This window comes from Myotis myotis, unplaced genomic scaffold (assembly GCF_014108235.1).
Source record: "Myotis myotis isolate mMyoMyo1 unplaced genomic scaffold, mMyoMyo1.p scaffold_m19_p_18, whole genome shotgun sequence".
Classification (NCBI taxonomy): Eukaryota; Metazoa; Chordata; class Mammalia; order Chiroptera; family Vespertilionidae; genus Myotis; species Myotis myotis.
Window position 1 is genome coordinate 5,784,165 of NW_023416322.1, and position 17,335 is coordinate 5,801,499.

Below are 17,335 nucleotides of genomic sequence, written 5' to 3' on the forward strand. Positions count from 1 at the left end.
AATATAAAGATAGAACAGAAAAAAATTAAAAAGCCAAATGTTGATTCTCTAATAAAAATGATAAATATCAGTTGCAAATTTAATTAGAGAGAGTGGGCAGGGAGAGGCAAAGAGGGAGAAAAAAATAGCAAATGATCAATATCAGGAAGAATAAAAGGACCAATATTACAGGTCCTACAGACAATAAAACCACACGACTTAGGAGTGGCTAATCCTATTCTGTGCGATATGGGTCTTGGCCCTCACGGGCGTCTATTACAAAGGCAACCCGGCTCTCACCTGTTTTGCCAGGAGAGTGAGGAAGGCAGTGAGGTCTGCACCATTGCCATTGATCTTCAGGCTTCTTTCCTTCTCAGCTAAAGAGCAAAGATCATGAATAGGTTGAGAAAGATAGTTGCTCTTGGATCAGACTTGATAAGGAGAAAAGGAATATGTCCTATAGTTCACAAGAGAGCCTCCTAACTCTACACGTCGGCGATTCCTTGGGCTGTGAGTAAACATTAAATTGGGGATGAATGGATTGTTCTATAGACTTATTCAGGATAAACTGATGGAAACAAAGCTAGCACCAAGGGAACATCTGAGTGTTTCATAGAACACAAAAATTTCATATTAGACATAAATTTTAATTAAATCAAACATACATTTACTTCCTAGAAGTTTTGGCCACGGCCCTATCTGAATATCACATGCGAAATCACCAGTTCTCAAAAAGATGCTGATACTTCATTGTGTGTGTGTGTGTGTGTGTGTGTGTGTGTGTGTGTGTGTGAGTGTCATTGTAATTGCGTCCCAGAAGGACAGGAACGAGTGATGGAGGGAGCACCTCTCTTCACAAGGTAAGTGAGAAAGCCCCAGGAACCATTGCATTAAAAAAATGTATCAGCATTTCTCAAGCCCCAGCACCCTGGCCTTCACCATCATACCTATCCAGGCCTCTGCCACATCAGCCTTCCAGTTGAACTCCTGAAAGGCCAGATCATCTTCCAACTGCGACTTCCAGGAAGCTATGGCCTGGGCCAGAGACGGTGTCTTCGCGTTCAAAGCCTCTATCTTGGCGGAAATCTTCTCCTTGTGCTGACTTTCCTCCTGCAACGCCAACGGTGAAAGGAGGAAGAGAGAGACCAAGGCCAAACATCTGAATTCTTTGGGACTATTAGAAATCTCTCCTCTCTCTCTTTAAAATATTTAACGGCTCTCCTCTAGGTCTAGTGAATTTATTCTGTGATTTCTCTATGTCCCAGATGGTCATTTCCGCCCCCGCACTTGGATGACCTTCTCATGCTTGTTCACGCAACTGTGATTATCTGAGTGGGTGTAAGCATCTAGAAAGTATGACGTCATCTCTGCTTAGGGTTCTTCGTGTAGTACTCAGTCAGTGAGGTGTTGTAAAAACAAGCATTTAAACTAAAGAATGATACTCAAGTTACAAATAAGTTTCCAACGGGTCCTCCTCTGTAGAGGCTTACAAAAAAAAATTCCCCATTCTTACAAATATTCTCTGATCAAAGCAAGTCATTTATAAAAGCTTCATAAATGCCATGTTGTGCACAGGATAAGAGTAAGTGTGTCAACAACTAATTTAAAGAATCTGAAAGGTGTATTTATAAGAGCTTGAAAAAAGAGTTTTCAGAAAACAGAAATTAAATAACTATTTGCTGACAACAACAACAAGAAAAAAATGGCAGCTTAAAGAGATGGATTCAATTGGGCCACTGTGGGAAAATTTATTCCACAGAAATAATCAATTGTGGCATTAATTTTTGGAGAGCAGTAGCTGGTTGTTAAATAATTACCAGCACATCCCCTCTAAATAGCCGCTGTGGCTAGTAGCCGCCATATTGGACACTGCATCCCTAGATAATAAAAATAAATATATATTTGTTAGATGTTAAAAATAGGTGATTAAAATTCTGTGTATGATTTTAGCACTGCTCATGAGTCTATATTTGGGCCAATCCCTTTTGAAAATGAAAGTCTGACCGGGAATTCCCGGAAGCACTCACCTTACTCAGGATGCCTTCCCCCTGAGCACACACATTTTGCACCCGGGCCTCGTGGACAGCAAAGTCATTATCCAGGCCTTCATGCTTCTTTAGCAAACTCTGCATAAACGAGTCGGTAGGAATCAAAACATCTGGGCAGCATATCCCACCCACATTGCTCCCCAAATTATTCACTTGCCCCAAAAAGGGCAAACGTACCAGAAAAAGGGTCACAGGTATATAAGTGATATTGAGTCTATCTCACCACGTGACCTGACAGTTTTCTGGATTTTGGAATTAAGAGTGTTGATCAAGGCTTTCTCTATATTGAAATTTAAACATTTCTAAGCAACACTGTATTTACCAGAAAAATATTAAGTATCAAGAACACCCTATATTAAGGGCTATTCTTAATTTGTTTTTTTTTCCCACCAGGAGGGAGATTCTAATTTTAAGGTGAAATCACTGAGAATCTAAGAAGAGATTCCTCTTAAAGAGAAGACAATGGATTCATTCCGCCCATTGTTCACCTGAGTAGCAGCCAATGTGTCTCCAGAATCTCCTCGGGCAACCATCGCTTCCTTTTCATTGATCCAAGCTTCTTCTTCCTCGGCATTCTCCATAAATTGCAGGTATTCTAGGGACTCTTCCAACTGAAGCCCTCTACAGCAGGCCAGGAAGCCCCGGGAAGAAGAAGAGAAAACCAGCAAGCGTGGGAATGGAGCCAAAGGCACAACCTCACGAGGCAGCCACCGTTGAACTGGGCCACAAAGGAATTGAGCCTGTGTCTACTAGTCAGCGGTGGTGGTCTGCTCTGAAAAGGGGGAGACTCTTGACCCACAAGTTCCGTTTTGTAGCATCATCTACTCTCCAGGAATGTTTGTTGGGGAAAGGAAATCTTGTCCAAACAAAAGTGCTAAGACTTTGGATTCACTAATGGCAGTGAATCAGAACACTGTCGTTCATCTTAAGTGCTTTTATTTCCCCGGGAAGAAATGTCTTCCTATGCCAACCGACATGAAATTATAGCAGAAATTATTTTACTTGGCTATATGACTATATGATTCTAAATGGCTATATGGCTATAAGGGAGAAAAAAACATTTCTCTCACTACTAACTGTTGCATACAAGGCTAAAATTGGGGCACCATCAAACAAACAGGTGGCAAATAACCTGTTACAAAGAGCAGCAGTGAAAAAAGATGGTTGCAGGTAAGTGCAGGAGTAGAGGTCTGTGAGCACAGAGGCAGCAATGACTTCTGCCTGCGGCAAATGGGAGACTGTTTAACGGAAGACTGCGCTTGAGGGGGGCCTTAGAAGATAGAGGAGGGGTGGCCGGGGAGAAATGCTAAGCAAGCACGTGGGTGTCCCCCCCAACCCCAGTTCCACACCTGCCACACAGGCGGAGAACCGGGCCTCCGCCCCACTCACCGCGCCTTGGTCAGCTCTTTGAGCTGCTCCCAGTGTTGAACAAACTGCGCCAGCCGCTCCTGGATCTCCTCTCGCCCCACCGCGGCCTTGTCTCCCAGCCCCACTGCCATATCCAGCACGTTCTGAAAAACACACCCCCTCCATGCTGCGCCACCTTACGCCCTCTCCCGATGTAGGCGCAGTTCCCTGGCAAAGTATCCAGGCAGATTATTTCTTAACTTCATGGTACTCAGGGTGGACTTAAAAGTCCTGGGAGGATGAAGGAAGCTGTAGCAATAGACCATGTTAAATTGACCCAAATAGTTGAGCGGACACATTGGCATCTGTGCCAGGCCATGCACTCCATGATCTGATTTATAGATTAGTCACGGTCATAGGGTGACCCTGCTGCCAAGCCAGAACCAGAGTTGCCTTTTTTACCATACGGTTCGGCTCAAGCACAGCTTCTCCGAATGTCCCAACCTGCATCCTAATTGTCAAAACTGTGCCCTGGCGAGTTGAAGTGCTCCTTCCAAGGAAGAGCACGGGTCCCTGTGCAGGATTCTTCGAGTCACAGGATACAGCGTGTGGAGGAGAAAAGAACGCTTTTGAATGCTGACTGACTATGTGATCGTGGCACTCCGCCTTCACATTTTACAGAATCATCCTCCTTATCCAACACAGGGGGGCCTACTATTGGATTAGCTCTGCCCTCCCAGGCCTCAGACTCTACTGTTCCTACCTGGATGGCAGGTTCGTGTGCCATCAGCTCCCCCTCCAGCCTTCTGTGCTTCTTCAGTAAGTTCTGAACCCCCTGCAGATCCCTCCCCTGGTCCTGGGAGCGCACTCGAACCAACTTCTCTCTGCAAACAAGGGAGGAACAGTTTAGGCACCTGAGGTCACCCTAGAGCAGCAGTTTTCTGAATGTTTGTGTGGCTGGAGGTGAGGTGCTGGCAACGTTCTGGAGTCAGTAATCACAAAGATAATTAGTACCAAAGGCTTTCAGCTAAATTTCTGACTCAGGCTAAAGCAGTTAACATAGCAACTGATCTCCACCAGGTGGACAGCAGCTCCAGCCTTCTCCTTAGTTCCCTTGCCTGTCTCATGACTCATCTCTCCTTTGCTCAAGAATGTAACTAGTGTTCCTCTTTGAGTAAAAGTGAAAATTATATGCATACACATACCCACAAACATATATGCATATATGACTTCATGGCATTTGTTATGTTTGTCTACCGATACATTTAGTTAGAATGAGTTATAAAGAGCTGATATTATAGAAGTAATGGCAGCAATGGTGCTGAGTGTAAACTATTTGAATATCACTATGAAGCACAGTAAAAGACGACAAAGACAAGATTATATTACCTCACTGTTTCTAAAAGTGTTTCTAAAATGCCCTACTTGTTGCCCTGTGCACAACATTTTTCTCTAATTCATTGATTACTGTGAAGAATCAGCAGATGTGTTGAAGACAAACATGATGAGGCCGGTTAAACAGAAAATAAAACAAATAATTTGATTTGCTAGTATATTCCTAATCATATTTTTCCAAATAAATATAAACATTTTATTTTTTTGTTTTATTTTAAAAATCTAGTTAAATTTATTGAGGTGACATTGGTGAATAAAATTATGTAAGTTTCAAGTGTACAATTCTATGATGCATGATCCGCATATTGCACTGTCTTCACTACCCAATCTTCCCTCACCGTATATTGACTCCCTTTACCCTTCCACTCTCCACCCTTCCCTCTGGTAACCGCATACTCTTGTATTTATCTGTGAGTTTTGTGTGTTTGTTATTTTTATTTATTTGTTGCTTTCAATATTATATCCCACATATGAGTGAAATCATATGGTTCTTGCCAATTGTATGTTTTTGCAACAAAGGTAGAATTAATTAGTAATAAAACCATGGTAGGTAATGTGTAACATTCCCTGTCCAGTGTCCAGTTTAGTATCATATTAGATACAGAGGATACAGAAAAAAGAAAGACAATGAGCTCATCAGTTGGGTAAGTTGTAAATGTCCAGCTGTCTCATTTCGAAGGAGCATTACACATTCTATGAGCTATCTAGAACTATGGTTTCTTTTTTTATTGTTTAAGGTATTACAAATAGTAGTACACGTGTCTCTTTTTTTCCCCACTGACCTCCCCCCGGCCTCCCCTCGTCCCCTCGCCCCCAGTGTCTTGCGTCTGTTGGTTGTGCTTATATGCATGCATACAAGTCCTTCGGTTGATCTCTTACCCCCGCCCCCCTTAACTTTGTTCCCAGACTACATGTGAACTATTCCTCACTCCTTCTTTTCTTATCTCCCTCTGCATGTATACAGTGAGGGAATTTGGAAAAATAAAATAAATGTTAACTTTAAGCTAAGGCCAACATGATTAAGAAGTAATACCAACGCCAAAAAACATCACCTATTTCATTTCAGCATCAAATAGAAACATGTTGCGTGGGTTATCTACTCTCTTGAATTACCAACGCAATGTAAGCTGGCAGCACATACTCTATCCAGGCCTCCTCATCGTCCAGGTCCTGGAAGAACTGGAACAGGGCATAGGTCTCTTTCAGTTTCTCATGGTGAGCAGCTGCTAGATTCTGGACGTCCAGGAAGCGCTTGTTGACATTATCTCTTTTCTCCACAATCTGGTCAGCATTGAAAGTCCCGCTGGAGAGCAGATCAGCAGCCAACTCATTCAGGTCCTTCAGTGCATCCTAGAAAACCCAAGTGTGTTCAGTGAATAGTACAGTACAGGCATTAAGCTGGTAGCAGGTTCGATCCCCAGTAGGGGGCGTGCAGGAGGCAGCCGATCAATGATTCTCATCATTGGTGTTTCTGTCTTTCTCTCCTTCTCCCTTCCTCTCTGAAATATATATATGTATACCCCCCACACACATATACATACATACATATTTTTTAAAAAGACGTGGCAGATTTACACAATGGAATATTACACAGCTGTTAAAAAGATGGAACTCTTACCCTTCACGTCAGCATGGAGGGACCTGGAGATTATTATTCTAAGTGAAACAAGCCAGTCAGAGAATGACAAATATCATAGCATCTCACTTATAATGTGGAATCTAATGAGCAAAATAAACTGACAAACAAAATAGGACCAGAAACATGGGTACATGGAACAGACTGACAGATCTCAGAGGGGAGGGGGATGACGAGGACTGAAAGAGATTAACCAGAGACCATGTAGCATATATACGTGGGCCACGCACACTGACAATAATGTGGCAGAGGTCTAGGGGTGGGGAGCGAGGGTTGGGTGGAGGGAGACAAAAAGAGGGAAACAAGACATTTATGGCAGTGTCAACAGCAAAGAAAAAAAGATAATTAAAAAAAAGACTGCTGCAGCCTCTCTCTGCTGCCCATGGATATGACCTGGTTATAATGACTAGTGGTCGAGAACATTAAGGTCGGTTTTGCAAGACTGTATCTCAAATGACCTCTTATGATGGGAAACATTTCCGTTCTTGGAATGCAAGCCCCAGAGGAGTGGGATGCCAACACTACTTACATTTCGGGCCAACATCTCCGTTTCCAACAGCTGGTGCTTCTTGAGCAGGTTTCCTGCGGAAGCCAAGTCCCTGGCCTGGTCTTTCATGGCCAGCAGTGTCTCCGCCTGGGCACAGAAGAATAAGCAAGAAAGCTGTCAGCCAAAACGATCTTTAGAAGGAACAAGATTGGCAACTGTGTCCCCAAACTTTCCCCAAGAAGAGTGAAGGGGGTTATTCAGGCATGAATCTGATGATCTGATAAGCTCCCATCCCCTCACCTCCCCCCGCCCCCAACTCCACACCCACTTCCAGGTGCAATTACCTCTGAGAGCCAGAACTCAAAATCCCGGATGCCTGTGTTGAACCTCTGTTGACGACTAGCCTCATTGAGCTTCTGCCCTTTGTCAATTGTTCTCTCAAGCAGGTAGTCCCAGTGTTTCTCCAGCTCTTCCAGTTGACCCTAACCCAGAGAAATTGAGAAGGTCATAATGATCTTTAGAATCCTGGGTCCAGTAACAACTTGAATGGATAATATAGGAAGGCTATGAAGGTAGGGACTAGCCAAAATTTTCCAATACTTGAATATCATAGGTTTTTATTGATTTCAGAGAAAGGAAGGGAGAGAGAGACAGAAACATCAATGATGAGAGAAAATCTTCGATTGGCTGCCTCCTACTGGGGATCAATCTTGCAACCCAGGCATGTGCCTGACCAAGAATAGAACTGTGACCTTCTTGGTTCATGGGTTGACGCTCGACCACTGAGTCATCCTAGCTGGGCTGAATACCTTGTGTTAAACCAGTATGCTTAATCTGGGGAAAAGAACAGAAGGTACGAGAAGAAACTTTGAAGAAAGGGTGCTGGACTGCTTACAGGGACTGATGCCTGAATGGCAATGACTCTTGGCCATAGGGATAGAAAATGTAAAACAAGTATGATGATGCTTAGTAATTAAGTCTAAAACTTTCTTGGAGTTTTAGGTACTAAGTGTGGTAGGAGCAATCAGGTCCCAGCATCACTGTTTTCCTCCTTCCTTGTGCAACAATCAGAGAAAAGGCCACTAATCAGAAAACATATTCCATATCCCTACACATGGAAACAATAAAAGAGTAAAAAAAATTATCTTCCTGTGACTCTAGAGCCCAAAACCCAAGCTGGCAGCACCCCTACCATCATGGTCTCTTCATTGCCATCGCATGCCCTTTGCTCAATCAGAGAGTTCCCCAAGTTGATGACTCCTTCTACTTGCTCAGCTCGGCCGTACACCTCATTTTCAAAGGTCTGGTGCTTCAGGTACTTCCTCTGCAGGAAAAGAAGAAAGTAAGTCATCTTCTCACTTAGGGAAGCAAGAAAAGGTAACTTCTATTGACAAAGAAGAGGTCACGTTTCCACCATAACCAACGTGATGATGGCTTCTGAAGAACCCACTCCACATTAGATTCCAAAGTCTCTGAGGACAGCAGGAGTGATCACAGCAGTAAGCAAATGTTCACTGTCGGGAGGTGACCATTCCTCTGACAATCTCCGGATGCTGACTTTCCCCACGGTTTTTATTTTGAGCTTGCCTGAATGTTGGTAGGGTCTTTGTAGGACTCATCACAGGCGGTGGGCAGCATCTCACTGATCCATTCTTCCAGGTCCTCGAGGTCACGGTAGAATTGTTTTAGGTCAGCATAGTTTCCCAGTTTTGTCCGCTCAGCAATCAGCAGTGCTTTGAGAGCCTTCCACCTGGAAGAGGGGGCGGGATCATTTTCTGCCCTCTGCCCTCCCCTCAACCCCAAATGGCATAGCCATGACTCTTGCCATTTGCCAACCTGTCCCTTCCCCTCTCATTACTTATATATTTATGAGTTACATATAACAGAGTTAAAAATTATTTAGTCTCACATCATATTATTATATGTCATATTATTATCTGTACACCATATGTCTATGTTATATATAACATAGTCTCATAATTTTTATATATAAAATAGGGTGGTTAAGTCAAGTAATTGCTAAGGTAACGTCTATGTCTTTTATTCTGTGAGTGTAGATCATAAAGTTTCCCAAAGTGTCAAGGTAGTTTTAGGCACCTAAAGATGAGAAAAGCTCAGTGTTACCCCCATGCTCAATGCTAGCAGAGGGGATGCTTTGCTACATCCTCTTGTTGCTCAAAAACAGTTGCTCAGGTCTGACCTGTCCAGCACCCGCTGGAGGCGAGCAGCAATCTCTTCCTTGGCATAGTGGTCATCAGCTATGAGGCGCTCAGCAAAATGCTCTAGCTCAGTGATCTTGTTTTCCTAGTACCAGGGAGAGAGAGAGAGAGAGAGAGAGAGAGAGAGAGAGAGAGAGAGAGAGAAGATTAGGCCCTGGTACAATCCCAGACTCTCTCCTAGAAAAGAACAGAGATATCCTTTGTGACTTCATGAAGGGAAACCAAAGCAGGACCAAAGGGTAGATGCCTTACAGGGAGATGGGTTTTAAATAAACAAGATGAGAACTATTACTAAGAATACTTAGATGGGCTACTTGTGTGGCACCAAATTCCTGTCTTTGTTACTTCCCATGGCCATTGTGGAGGGTAATTTCTGCACTGGGTGGGATGCTGGAATAGACGGTATAAAAAATCTCTTCCAACTCCAAAATTCAGGTTGATTTTTAAAAAATCCTCAACAGAGGATATTTTTCCATTGATTTTTAGAGAGGGTGGAAGAGAGAGAAATATCCATGTGAGAGAAATGCATCGATTGATTGCAAGGAGCCTGCAACTGAGGTACGTGTCCTTGACTGGAATTGAACCCGGGACCCTTCAATCTGCAGGCCGATGCTCTATCCACTGAGCCAAAGTGGCTAGGGCTAAAATCCAGGTTTTGAAAGGTTGGACATAAAGTAAGAAAGGTCAATGCCATGTGTGTCTTGAGTTAGAATAAGCCAAAGTGTCAAACTACCTCGGAGTTTCCTGTAGAAGCAAATGGGAATACTTTTAAATCATAAACCACAAACGTATGTAGAGTTTCTGTTATTACTAATAGTTATTTTTTGAATTCTTATATTATTACCTGGGCAGCGATTGCTTTGTCCAAATCATCGCGTTTCTTCATCAAGGCCTCCAGACTGTCTAAGGAACCCTTATCATCTGACCTCAGGAAATTCTCACGAGCCACCATCCAGCTCTCTGCCTGGTCACAGTTGCCTTGGAACAACTATGGGAAGTCAAGTTAGAGGTACATGAGACATCAGTCCTCCCTTATCCACAGTTTCATTTTCTGTAAGGTCAACCACGTTCAGAAAATATTGCATGGAAATGCCAGAGGTAAACAATTCATAAGTTTTAAATAATGTGCCTTTCTGAGCAGAGTGAGAAGTCTCCAGCCATCTTGCTCTGATACACCTTGCTCCGTGCATCTGCGTTATTGTACACTCCCCAACTGTTAATCACTTAGCTGTCTTGGTTATTAGACCTGCTGTATCAATATGGTTGAGTGCAAGTAGCCCCAATTCTACTTTATAATGGTCCCCAAACCATTCACATAACTTGTACTATAGTATATTGTTATGAAGGTTGTATTTTATTATTTAGTTGTTGTTGTTAATCCCTTACTGTGCCTAATATATTAATTTGCAAACTTTACCATAGGTATATATGTACAGAAAAAAAAAGATTGTATATCTAGGGTTCAGTACTGTCTGTGGTTTTAGGTATCCCGAACTCTCTCCTAGAAGAGTCTTGGAACATACCTCCCACAAACAAATGGGGAACCACTGTACGGGACCTCTTACATTTCCCTGTAACACATTTATGTTTTTACATAAGCTATCCTTCATTCTTGGGGTGCTATTTCCCACATCTACCCCTGGTGAATACTGGCTGCTTATTTAAAGTGGGTGAACATTCTCTTCAGGGTAACCTGGAATACTCACTCTTTTCCCTCAAAAGTGTTCATCACTTCCTCTTCTTTAACCTCAAAACATTCATACGTTTTGTTTCATTAACAAGTACTAGAATGATCTGTCTACATGTCTAATTTCACTCCTTAAGAAAAGGGACGCTATCTTACTAAACTGTATGTTGCCAGGGCTCTGCACACAGTAGGCTCTCAATAAAAATCAATAAATCAAAAGGTCAATGAATACATAAATTATAATCACCCCACTTCATGCTGAGAAATGGCCCCCATTTTGTTTGGCTCTTTCAACAGGAATAAAGGCCATGAATACAACAGTCATCAGTCTACAAAGCAGAGGATACAGTGTCAGGTAACCAAGAGATACCCTGGTGCTTTCAGCATGGGAAGACCAGGGAAATGAGCACCCGTACTTAACCAGGTAAAACTGCGCAGAAGGAGCAGACAGAGGCCAGTGTGCTCAATGACTGCGGATTGGCTGTACCTGATACTCTAGACACTGATTTAGCATCTTCTCGCGTTGCTCCCAAGCTTTCTCCAAATCAGCTCTCTCTTGTCTGACAGCTTGAAGCTTTTTTTCAATTTCAGGACTGTCTCGGTGCCCGCTGCCTATAAGTTCTGCACCGAAGTCTTCTAAGGCCTGGAAGGTCGGAGCCTCGGCCTCCATGTCAGCATGGTGTTCCTGTGGGGAAGAAGGAGAAGAAACTGGTGAGGCCAGTGCCATCACAGCCAAGTCACGTGAACAGAAGCTATGGCTTTTGTAGCCATACCTGGTGTCGCTCTATCAATATCTCAGTACCGGTTAAGTCCTCAGCCATCTCCTGCGATGATACCATGCCATCCATGCCACTGATCCAATTCTGTAGGTCCCTGGAGAAAAAGACACATTGGGATTGACAAGAAAGCCTTGCAACTCGCTACAGGGCTGTCTGTCTTTGGGCTTTTTCCTCTCTTGAAAATGTTTCCAGATTAATACCTTTGATCTGGCTTTATCCGCCTCACAGATCTTAGGTTTTTGTTTTCACTGCATGACTAATAGCAACCCCTCGCATTTGAAAATCTCTTCACATATATTGTTTTCTTCAGTTCTTGTAATAATCCTGTACAGAATTCTGGAAATTCTCTTGTTTTCATTTTGGAGATGAGAAAGTCAGCTTAGAGATAATAAGTGATTTGTCCATGTTACATAAGTAAAAGAAGCATCTAGACCGGGATCCAGACACTGGAGTCCTGAAACAGTACATATTCCATCACTTCTAAGGGTTCATGTTCTTTACAGTAGATTCTTTTATCATTAATAATACTATAGTGCATATTCGAAAGTTTCTAAGAGTAAACCTTTTTATTTTTTAATTAAATGTTTATTGATTTTTAGAGAGAAAGGAAGGAAGAGGGAAAGAGAGATGGAAACATGGATGAGAGAGAAGCATCAGTTGGCTGCCTCCTGCATGCCCTCTGCTGGGGATCAAGCCAAAAAGCTGGGCGAGTGCCCTGACAGGGAATCAAACCAGTGACCTCTTGGTTCATGGGTTGATGCTCAATCACTGAGCCACACCAGCTAAGCTAGATTTAGTTAAAAATATATCATCTTATGGAATCTCAAGGAAGGCATATATCAAACAAAACAGTCTCTTCTTTTGTAAACTCATTTATTCAATTATTCAAACAATTAAAATTTGTTGGGTGCTTACTGATATGCTGAGAAAAAGTGTGGAAATTGTTCCACAGACAAAGTGTACATTTGCTAAATTATAATAATGTCTACATGCTTCTGTCAGGCAATGATAATTCTCTAGCATTTGATCTCAACGTTTCTAAGCTTCTTTCTTGCTACTTCTCCCTACCCCTCTGAGATACAAAGCCAGTGCTCTAGCTATCCCTGCCTGTTCCATGAACAAGCTGCCCCTTTCTGAGCCTTGTGCCTTTGTTTGTATACTAGTATAGTTTCATTTACCTGTTAAGATGAGAGTTTGGGGCTGTATTGCGTTCTACCATGGTTATCTGTATTCCTCTGTGCCTTCTCAGTACAATGAAAATATCCATATCCTACAACTCCTCACATAGCACCTTATGTGTGTATAGCATACACTCTATTGAAGTTTATCTAATTTGCTTAGATAGCCTCACATTCCTTCAAACTTCAACATTTTATGGCTCAACGTATTGAACTTCAGATTTTTTGTGCCTGATCAGAAACACTATCTGGACATAGGTACCCTCCAGACCCGCAGTAAAGAGCCCCGATACCCAGACTGCCCTCAGGGCCAAGCAGGAAATTGCCCACCCACCTGGCCGTTTGATCTTTACCTGGCCTTGCTGAGGAACAGGTAGAATTTCTGGGCCTCACTTAGATTCTCCTTCCGGTCCTTTGTAAGCCCAAGCAGGTCATCCCAGGCCTCATTCAACTCCGTCCGCTGCTTCTGCAGGTCATCAGTGGCGTCTGGGTGGGACTCGCTGAGCCGCTCTGCTGTCTCTCCCAGTATGGTCACCTGAGGAGGCACAAGAGCTCTGATCATCACCCTAGAGCCACACCTAGATCCTCGCAAAAGAAAAGGCCTCCGGTCCTGAATGTCCCTGCTCCTCAAACAGACATCAATGAGGTACAAGAACATCTTGCTGCTTTCTCTACTAAAATGGCAGCTCCATCGGTGACTCCCTGAAGTAGGCCACATTGACATGACCATACATCTTTTTTTTTTTTCCAAAATATATTTTATTGATTTTTTACAGAGAGGAAGGGAGAGGGATAGAGAGTTAGAAACATCAATGAGAGAGAAACATTGATCAGCTGCCTCCTGCACACTCCCTACTGGGGATGTGCCCGCAACCAAGGTACATGCCCTTGACCGGAATCGAACCTGGGACCCTTGAGTCTGCAGGCTGATGCTCTATCCATTGAGCCAAACCAGTTAGGGCCCATATATCTTTTTAAAAATATATTTTTTTATTGATTTCAGAGAGGAAAGGAGAGAGAGAGAGAGAGAGAGAGAGAGAGAGAGAGAGAGAGAGAGAGAGAGATACTGAGGATCAGGCAACAATCTGGGCATGTGCCCTGACTGGGATTTAAACCGTGAACTCCTGGTTCATAGGTCGATGCTCAGCCACCAACCCACGGTGGCTGGGCCATAGTTCTTTTAAGATAAGAAGGCGTTTGGGGAGGGTGCTTAAGTAAAAGCTGGTGAGTGACAGCATCATTAGGGAACCAAGGGTCCTGATTTTTATTGTGAAGATCTTCCCAATATCAAGATTTCTGGGCGTCTTTTTGCTCTGCTGGATAATGCCATGCTGTGTGATGACTCTGATTTATCCCAGAGTGTATCTGGCAGGCTCCAGGGTTCACTTCTGGGTTGGAATAGAATTAAAGTCATTCGATTACTTGTGAAGGAAATGAAGCACCATGCTCAGGCATAGGCCTGGCCATCTGGGCTGTGACCATTTCCTACTTATTTTAGGCTACTGTCTTCCAAATAGCTTCTGTACATTCTGCTCACTGGTAGCCCATTCAATAGGCACTTGGGCAGGAGGTTCATTTCCAATATATTTTCCTCCCCTGCTAATGGGCCTGGGGCATGTCCTTTCAGTGATCTTGCTTTAAGGACAGGATACAAGGACAAGTATGGAGTAATAGAAAGATAAATGTAAGAATATGAACTGGAAAATAAGACCACAGGAGAGGGCATTGATAAATCAAGAAGAAAGTGTTAGAAAAGCTTGGAAGCTCCCGTCTCACCTTTTCTCCCAGGGGTGCGAGGTCTCTCTCAAACCCCTCGTGCTGTCGCTGAAGGGCCTGAACACTGAACAGGTCGGAGCCAGGATCCGCAGCACTGAGGGCCTGGCACTTCTTCTCAATCTGCTCCTTCACGTCATCTGCTTCTCTTTTCACGAGAGGAAAAGAGAGTTTAGGAGTAAGAATGTGCACCAGAGGATGACTAGCTGGCCTCATAAGGAAGTCTTCCCTACCACCACCACACCATCATCATCATCATCATCACCACCACACCATCATCATCATCATCACCACCACCACTATCATCATCATCATCACCATATCATCATCACCATCATACCACCATCACCACCACCACCACCATCACCACCACCATCATCACCATCATCATCATCACCTCCATCATCATCACCGTCATCATTATCATCATCCCCACCATCATCACCACCATCATCATCATCATTATCATCCTCACCACCACCACCACCACCATCATCATCATCATCACCACCACCACCACCACCATCATCATCATCATCATCACTACCACCACCACCATCATCCTTTTCAATGTGCTAGAACATATGCTCATTTCATCTTCACAACTACTTGAGGCATAGTTACTACTACCATGCCTACTTCATTTAGGAGAAAACTGAATTTTAAAGATGCTAAGTATATGTTTTCAGAGTTGCACTACTGCTAAATGCCAGCCTAAGTTTGAACCAGGTGGCCCGCCTGCAGAGCTGCATGCTCAACTGTTATACTTCACAGCATTCCACCTGAAGCCATTTTGAACAAACCCAACCATCTGCACTTCACTGTTCCCTTCTCTGGATATTCAAAAATACATTTATGCACAGAGAAGGTGTTTGGTTTTCTATTTGTTTGTTCATTTGTTTGCTTGCTTGCTTAGTTGTATATGTGTATTTCTTAGTATAGAAACAGAATGGAAATCATAAATAAGTTGTTGAAGCAACAGTTAATGTCACTGTGATATCTGTTGTTCTCTACTGTCTACATCTAGTTCAGAAATATAGTTACTTAAACCTCTTGCTTCTACTTAAAGTTTTATTCACTGACATAACAACACACATGGACTGCTGTTATGTACCAGGGCCCAAGCCTAGGCACTAGAAAACTGACATTGATTGTCTGGGAGTATGCTATGTGCCAAGTGAGGAATATACTACTGAAACACCTGATCTACCATCTCTATCTTAGGGAGAAGAGTTATACTAATAGCTATGGTTCTACTATAATAATTAGACCTGGGGGCTTTTGAGTGGCTTCTAGAACAAGGCTGCCTCTTAGGGTTCAACTGCTCACCTGTGGAACATTTGGACAGCATGGGCGCTGCCCAGCAGCTGGCGCTGCTCCTCTGCAAGCCTCTGCAAGGAGTTCCAGCGGGTGTTCAACTCCTAGAAGAGGTGGACATGTCAGACCTGAGCCAGGGAACTGACTCAGACAGCTCCATGGTGTGTGAACACTAAACAGGGTTTAAATCATGTTAGTTTTCATGTTATCGCCTTCAAAAATTGGATAGGTTCATGTCTTTGTTGGATATTTCTAGTTTGGGCCTGATTTATGCCCGTGCAGTTAAGAAGGAGATCACTTTCCTTCCCAAACTGATGTTTCAGGGCGAAGCCATCCACCCTGGAGTGGCAATCGGTGTTTGCTGCCACAGAGACTATGTTGCATCCTCTGAAAAATGAGTGGAAAGCATTGCCTTAGTTATTAGAAGCTATTGCATTTCTCTAGGAGAAATATATGCCTTTCTTCATCCTGCATTCATGAAACAAAGTAGTCTCTTAGAGTCCTACTTTCTGTAGATGGCAAGTAAATTGTTCCTGTGAACATTCCTTTTCCCTTTATTCCATATCCACCACCACAAAAAGCAGAAGAGCACTCATCCTCATTAGTTTATTACAACCCAGAGAGCTGGACGAGACATTCCATTAATGTTCATTAGACATTTTATGAAACCATAGGTCCAAATTTGAATCAGCTCTGGAATGCTCCCTTCCCCATTCTCTACTGACCTATATTCATGTCCTTTTTTCATCAGATTTTATTAGGACCTATCTCTTCCAATATATCTTTCTTGATATATCCCTTCCATTATCATAGCTCCTTTATCTGCATTTTCATTGTATTCATATTCGAGCACTGAATTTCTGTCTGTGATGATAGGGGAAAGGTGAGTGTATGTTGCAATGTGTGGACTTCAGATCAGTTCAAATGGCTGAACAAATTGGTCTATTGTCTTTAACCTTTTCGGTGGCCAGCTCCATGCTGCCGTGACCTCCTGCATGTCCTAGCTGAACTGTGGAATATGAAGTGAGTATGTTTAAGGAATGAGGACTCCCCAAGCTCAGCCTGGTCGAGAGGAGAAATGGACAGAGCCTTAGTTACCTGCCGTATATGAGTTCCTTCTGGTGTTAGAAGCCCTTCAAAAAGCAGATCGTCAGCTACCTTGTTGATGTCCCTCAGTCGAGGCTCATTGGTCTTCAAATCCTAGATGGGAAAATGTATGCAAAGCAGTATAGATCACTTCTGATGAACCTTTCATACGTGCCTGCTTATCTCTGCCCTGACATGGCTAAACATTAAAACATATTGCTAACCTTACATTCAATACAGAACAAGCTTCCCTCCTCCAAATTGGCACTTAGTAGAGTACCTTTAATCTCCCTGAAATCCCGTGACTATCAGAAACTTGGTAAGAAGTTGCTATTTATCTGAAGTATGGAGCACATCCATTTTCCTAGATTTCTCTTTATTTTTCATTTTCCAATATAATTAAT

At 43.1% G+C, this 17,335-nt stretch overlaps 1 protein-coding gene across 4 annotated transcripts in view; it reads right to left on the reverse strand.

The window, feature by feature from the left end:
- Positions 1-17,335, reverse strand: part of SPTA1 (spectrin alpha, erythrocytic 1) — a 72,595-nt gene that overhangs the window by 14,386 nt on the left and 40,874 nt on the right. For all 4 annotated transcript variants that reach the window (XM_036344672.1, XM_036344671.1, XM_036344673.1 and 1 more), the window contains 19 exons: positions 16,944-17,045; positions 15,858-15,949; positions 14,532-14,676; positions 13,109-13,290; positions 11,572-11,671; positions 11,286-11,483; positions 9,956-10,099; positions 9,093-9,196; positions 8,480-8,642; positions 8,085-8,216; positions 7,237-7,374; positions 6,935-7,039; positions 5,911-6,119; positions 4,138-4,258; positions 3,417-3,538; positions 2,516-2,648; positions 2,007-2,105; positions 927-1,089; positions 280-356 (listed from right to left, as the gene is read on the reverse strand). In XM_036344672.1, the coding sequence (XP_036200565.1) occupies positions 280-356; positions 927-1,089; positions 2,007-2,105; positions 2,516-2,648; positions 3,417-3,538; positions 4,138-4,258; positions 5,911-6,119; positions 6,935-7,039; positions 7,237-7,374; positions 8,085-8,216; positions 8,480-8,642; positions 9,093-9,196; positions 9,956-10,099; positions 11,286-11,483; positions 11,572-11,671; positions 13,109-13,290; positions 14,532-14,676; positions 15,858-15,949; positions 16,944-17,045 (2,529 nt within the window). The remainder of the gene's footprint in view (positions 1-279; positions 357-926; positions 1,090-2,006; positions 2,106-2,515; positions 2,649-3,416; positions 3,539-4,137; positions 4,259-5,910; positions 6,120-6,934; positions 7,040-7,236; positions 7,375-8,084; positions 8,217-8,479; positions 8,643-9,092; positions 9,197-9,955; positions 10,100-11,285; positions 11,484-11,571; positions 11,672-13,108; positions 13,291-14,531; positions 14,677-15,857; positions 15,950-16,943; positions 17,046-17,335) is intronic.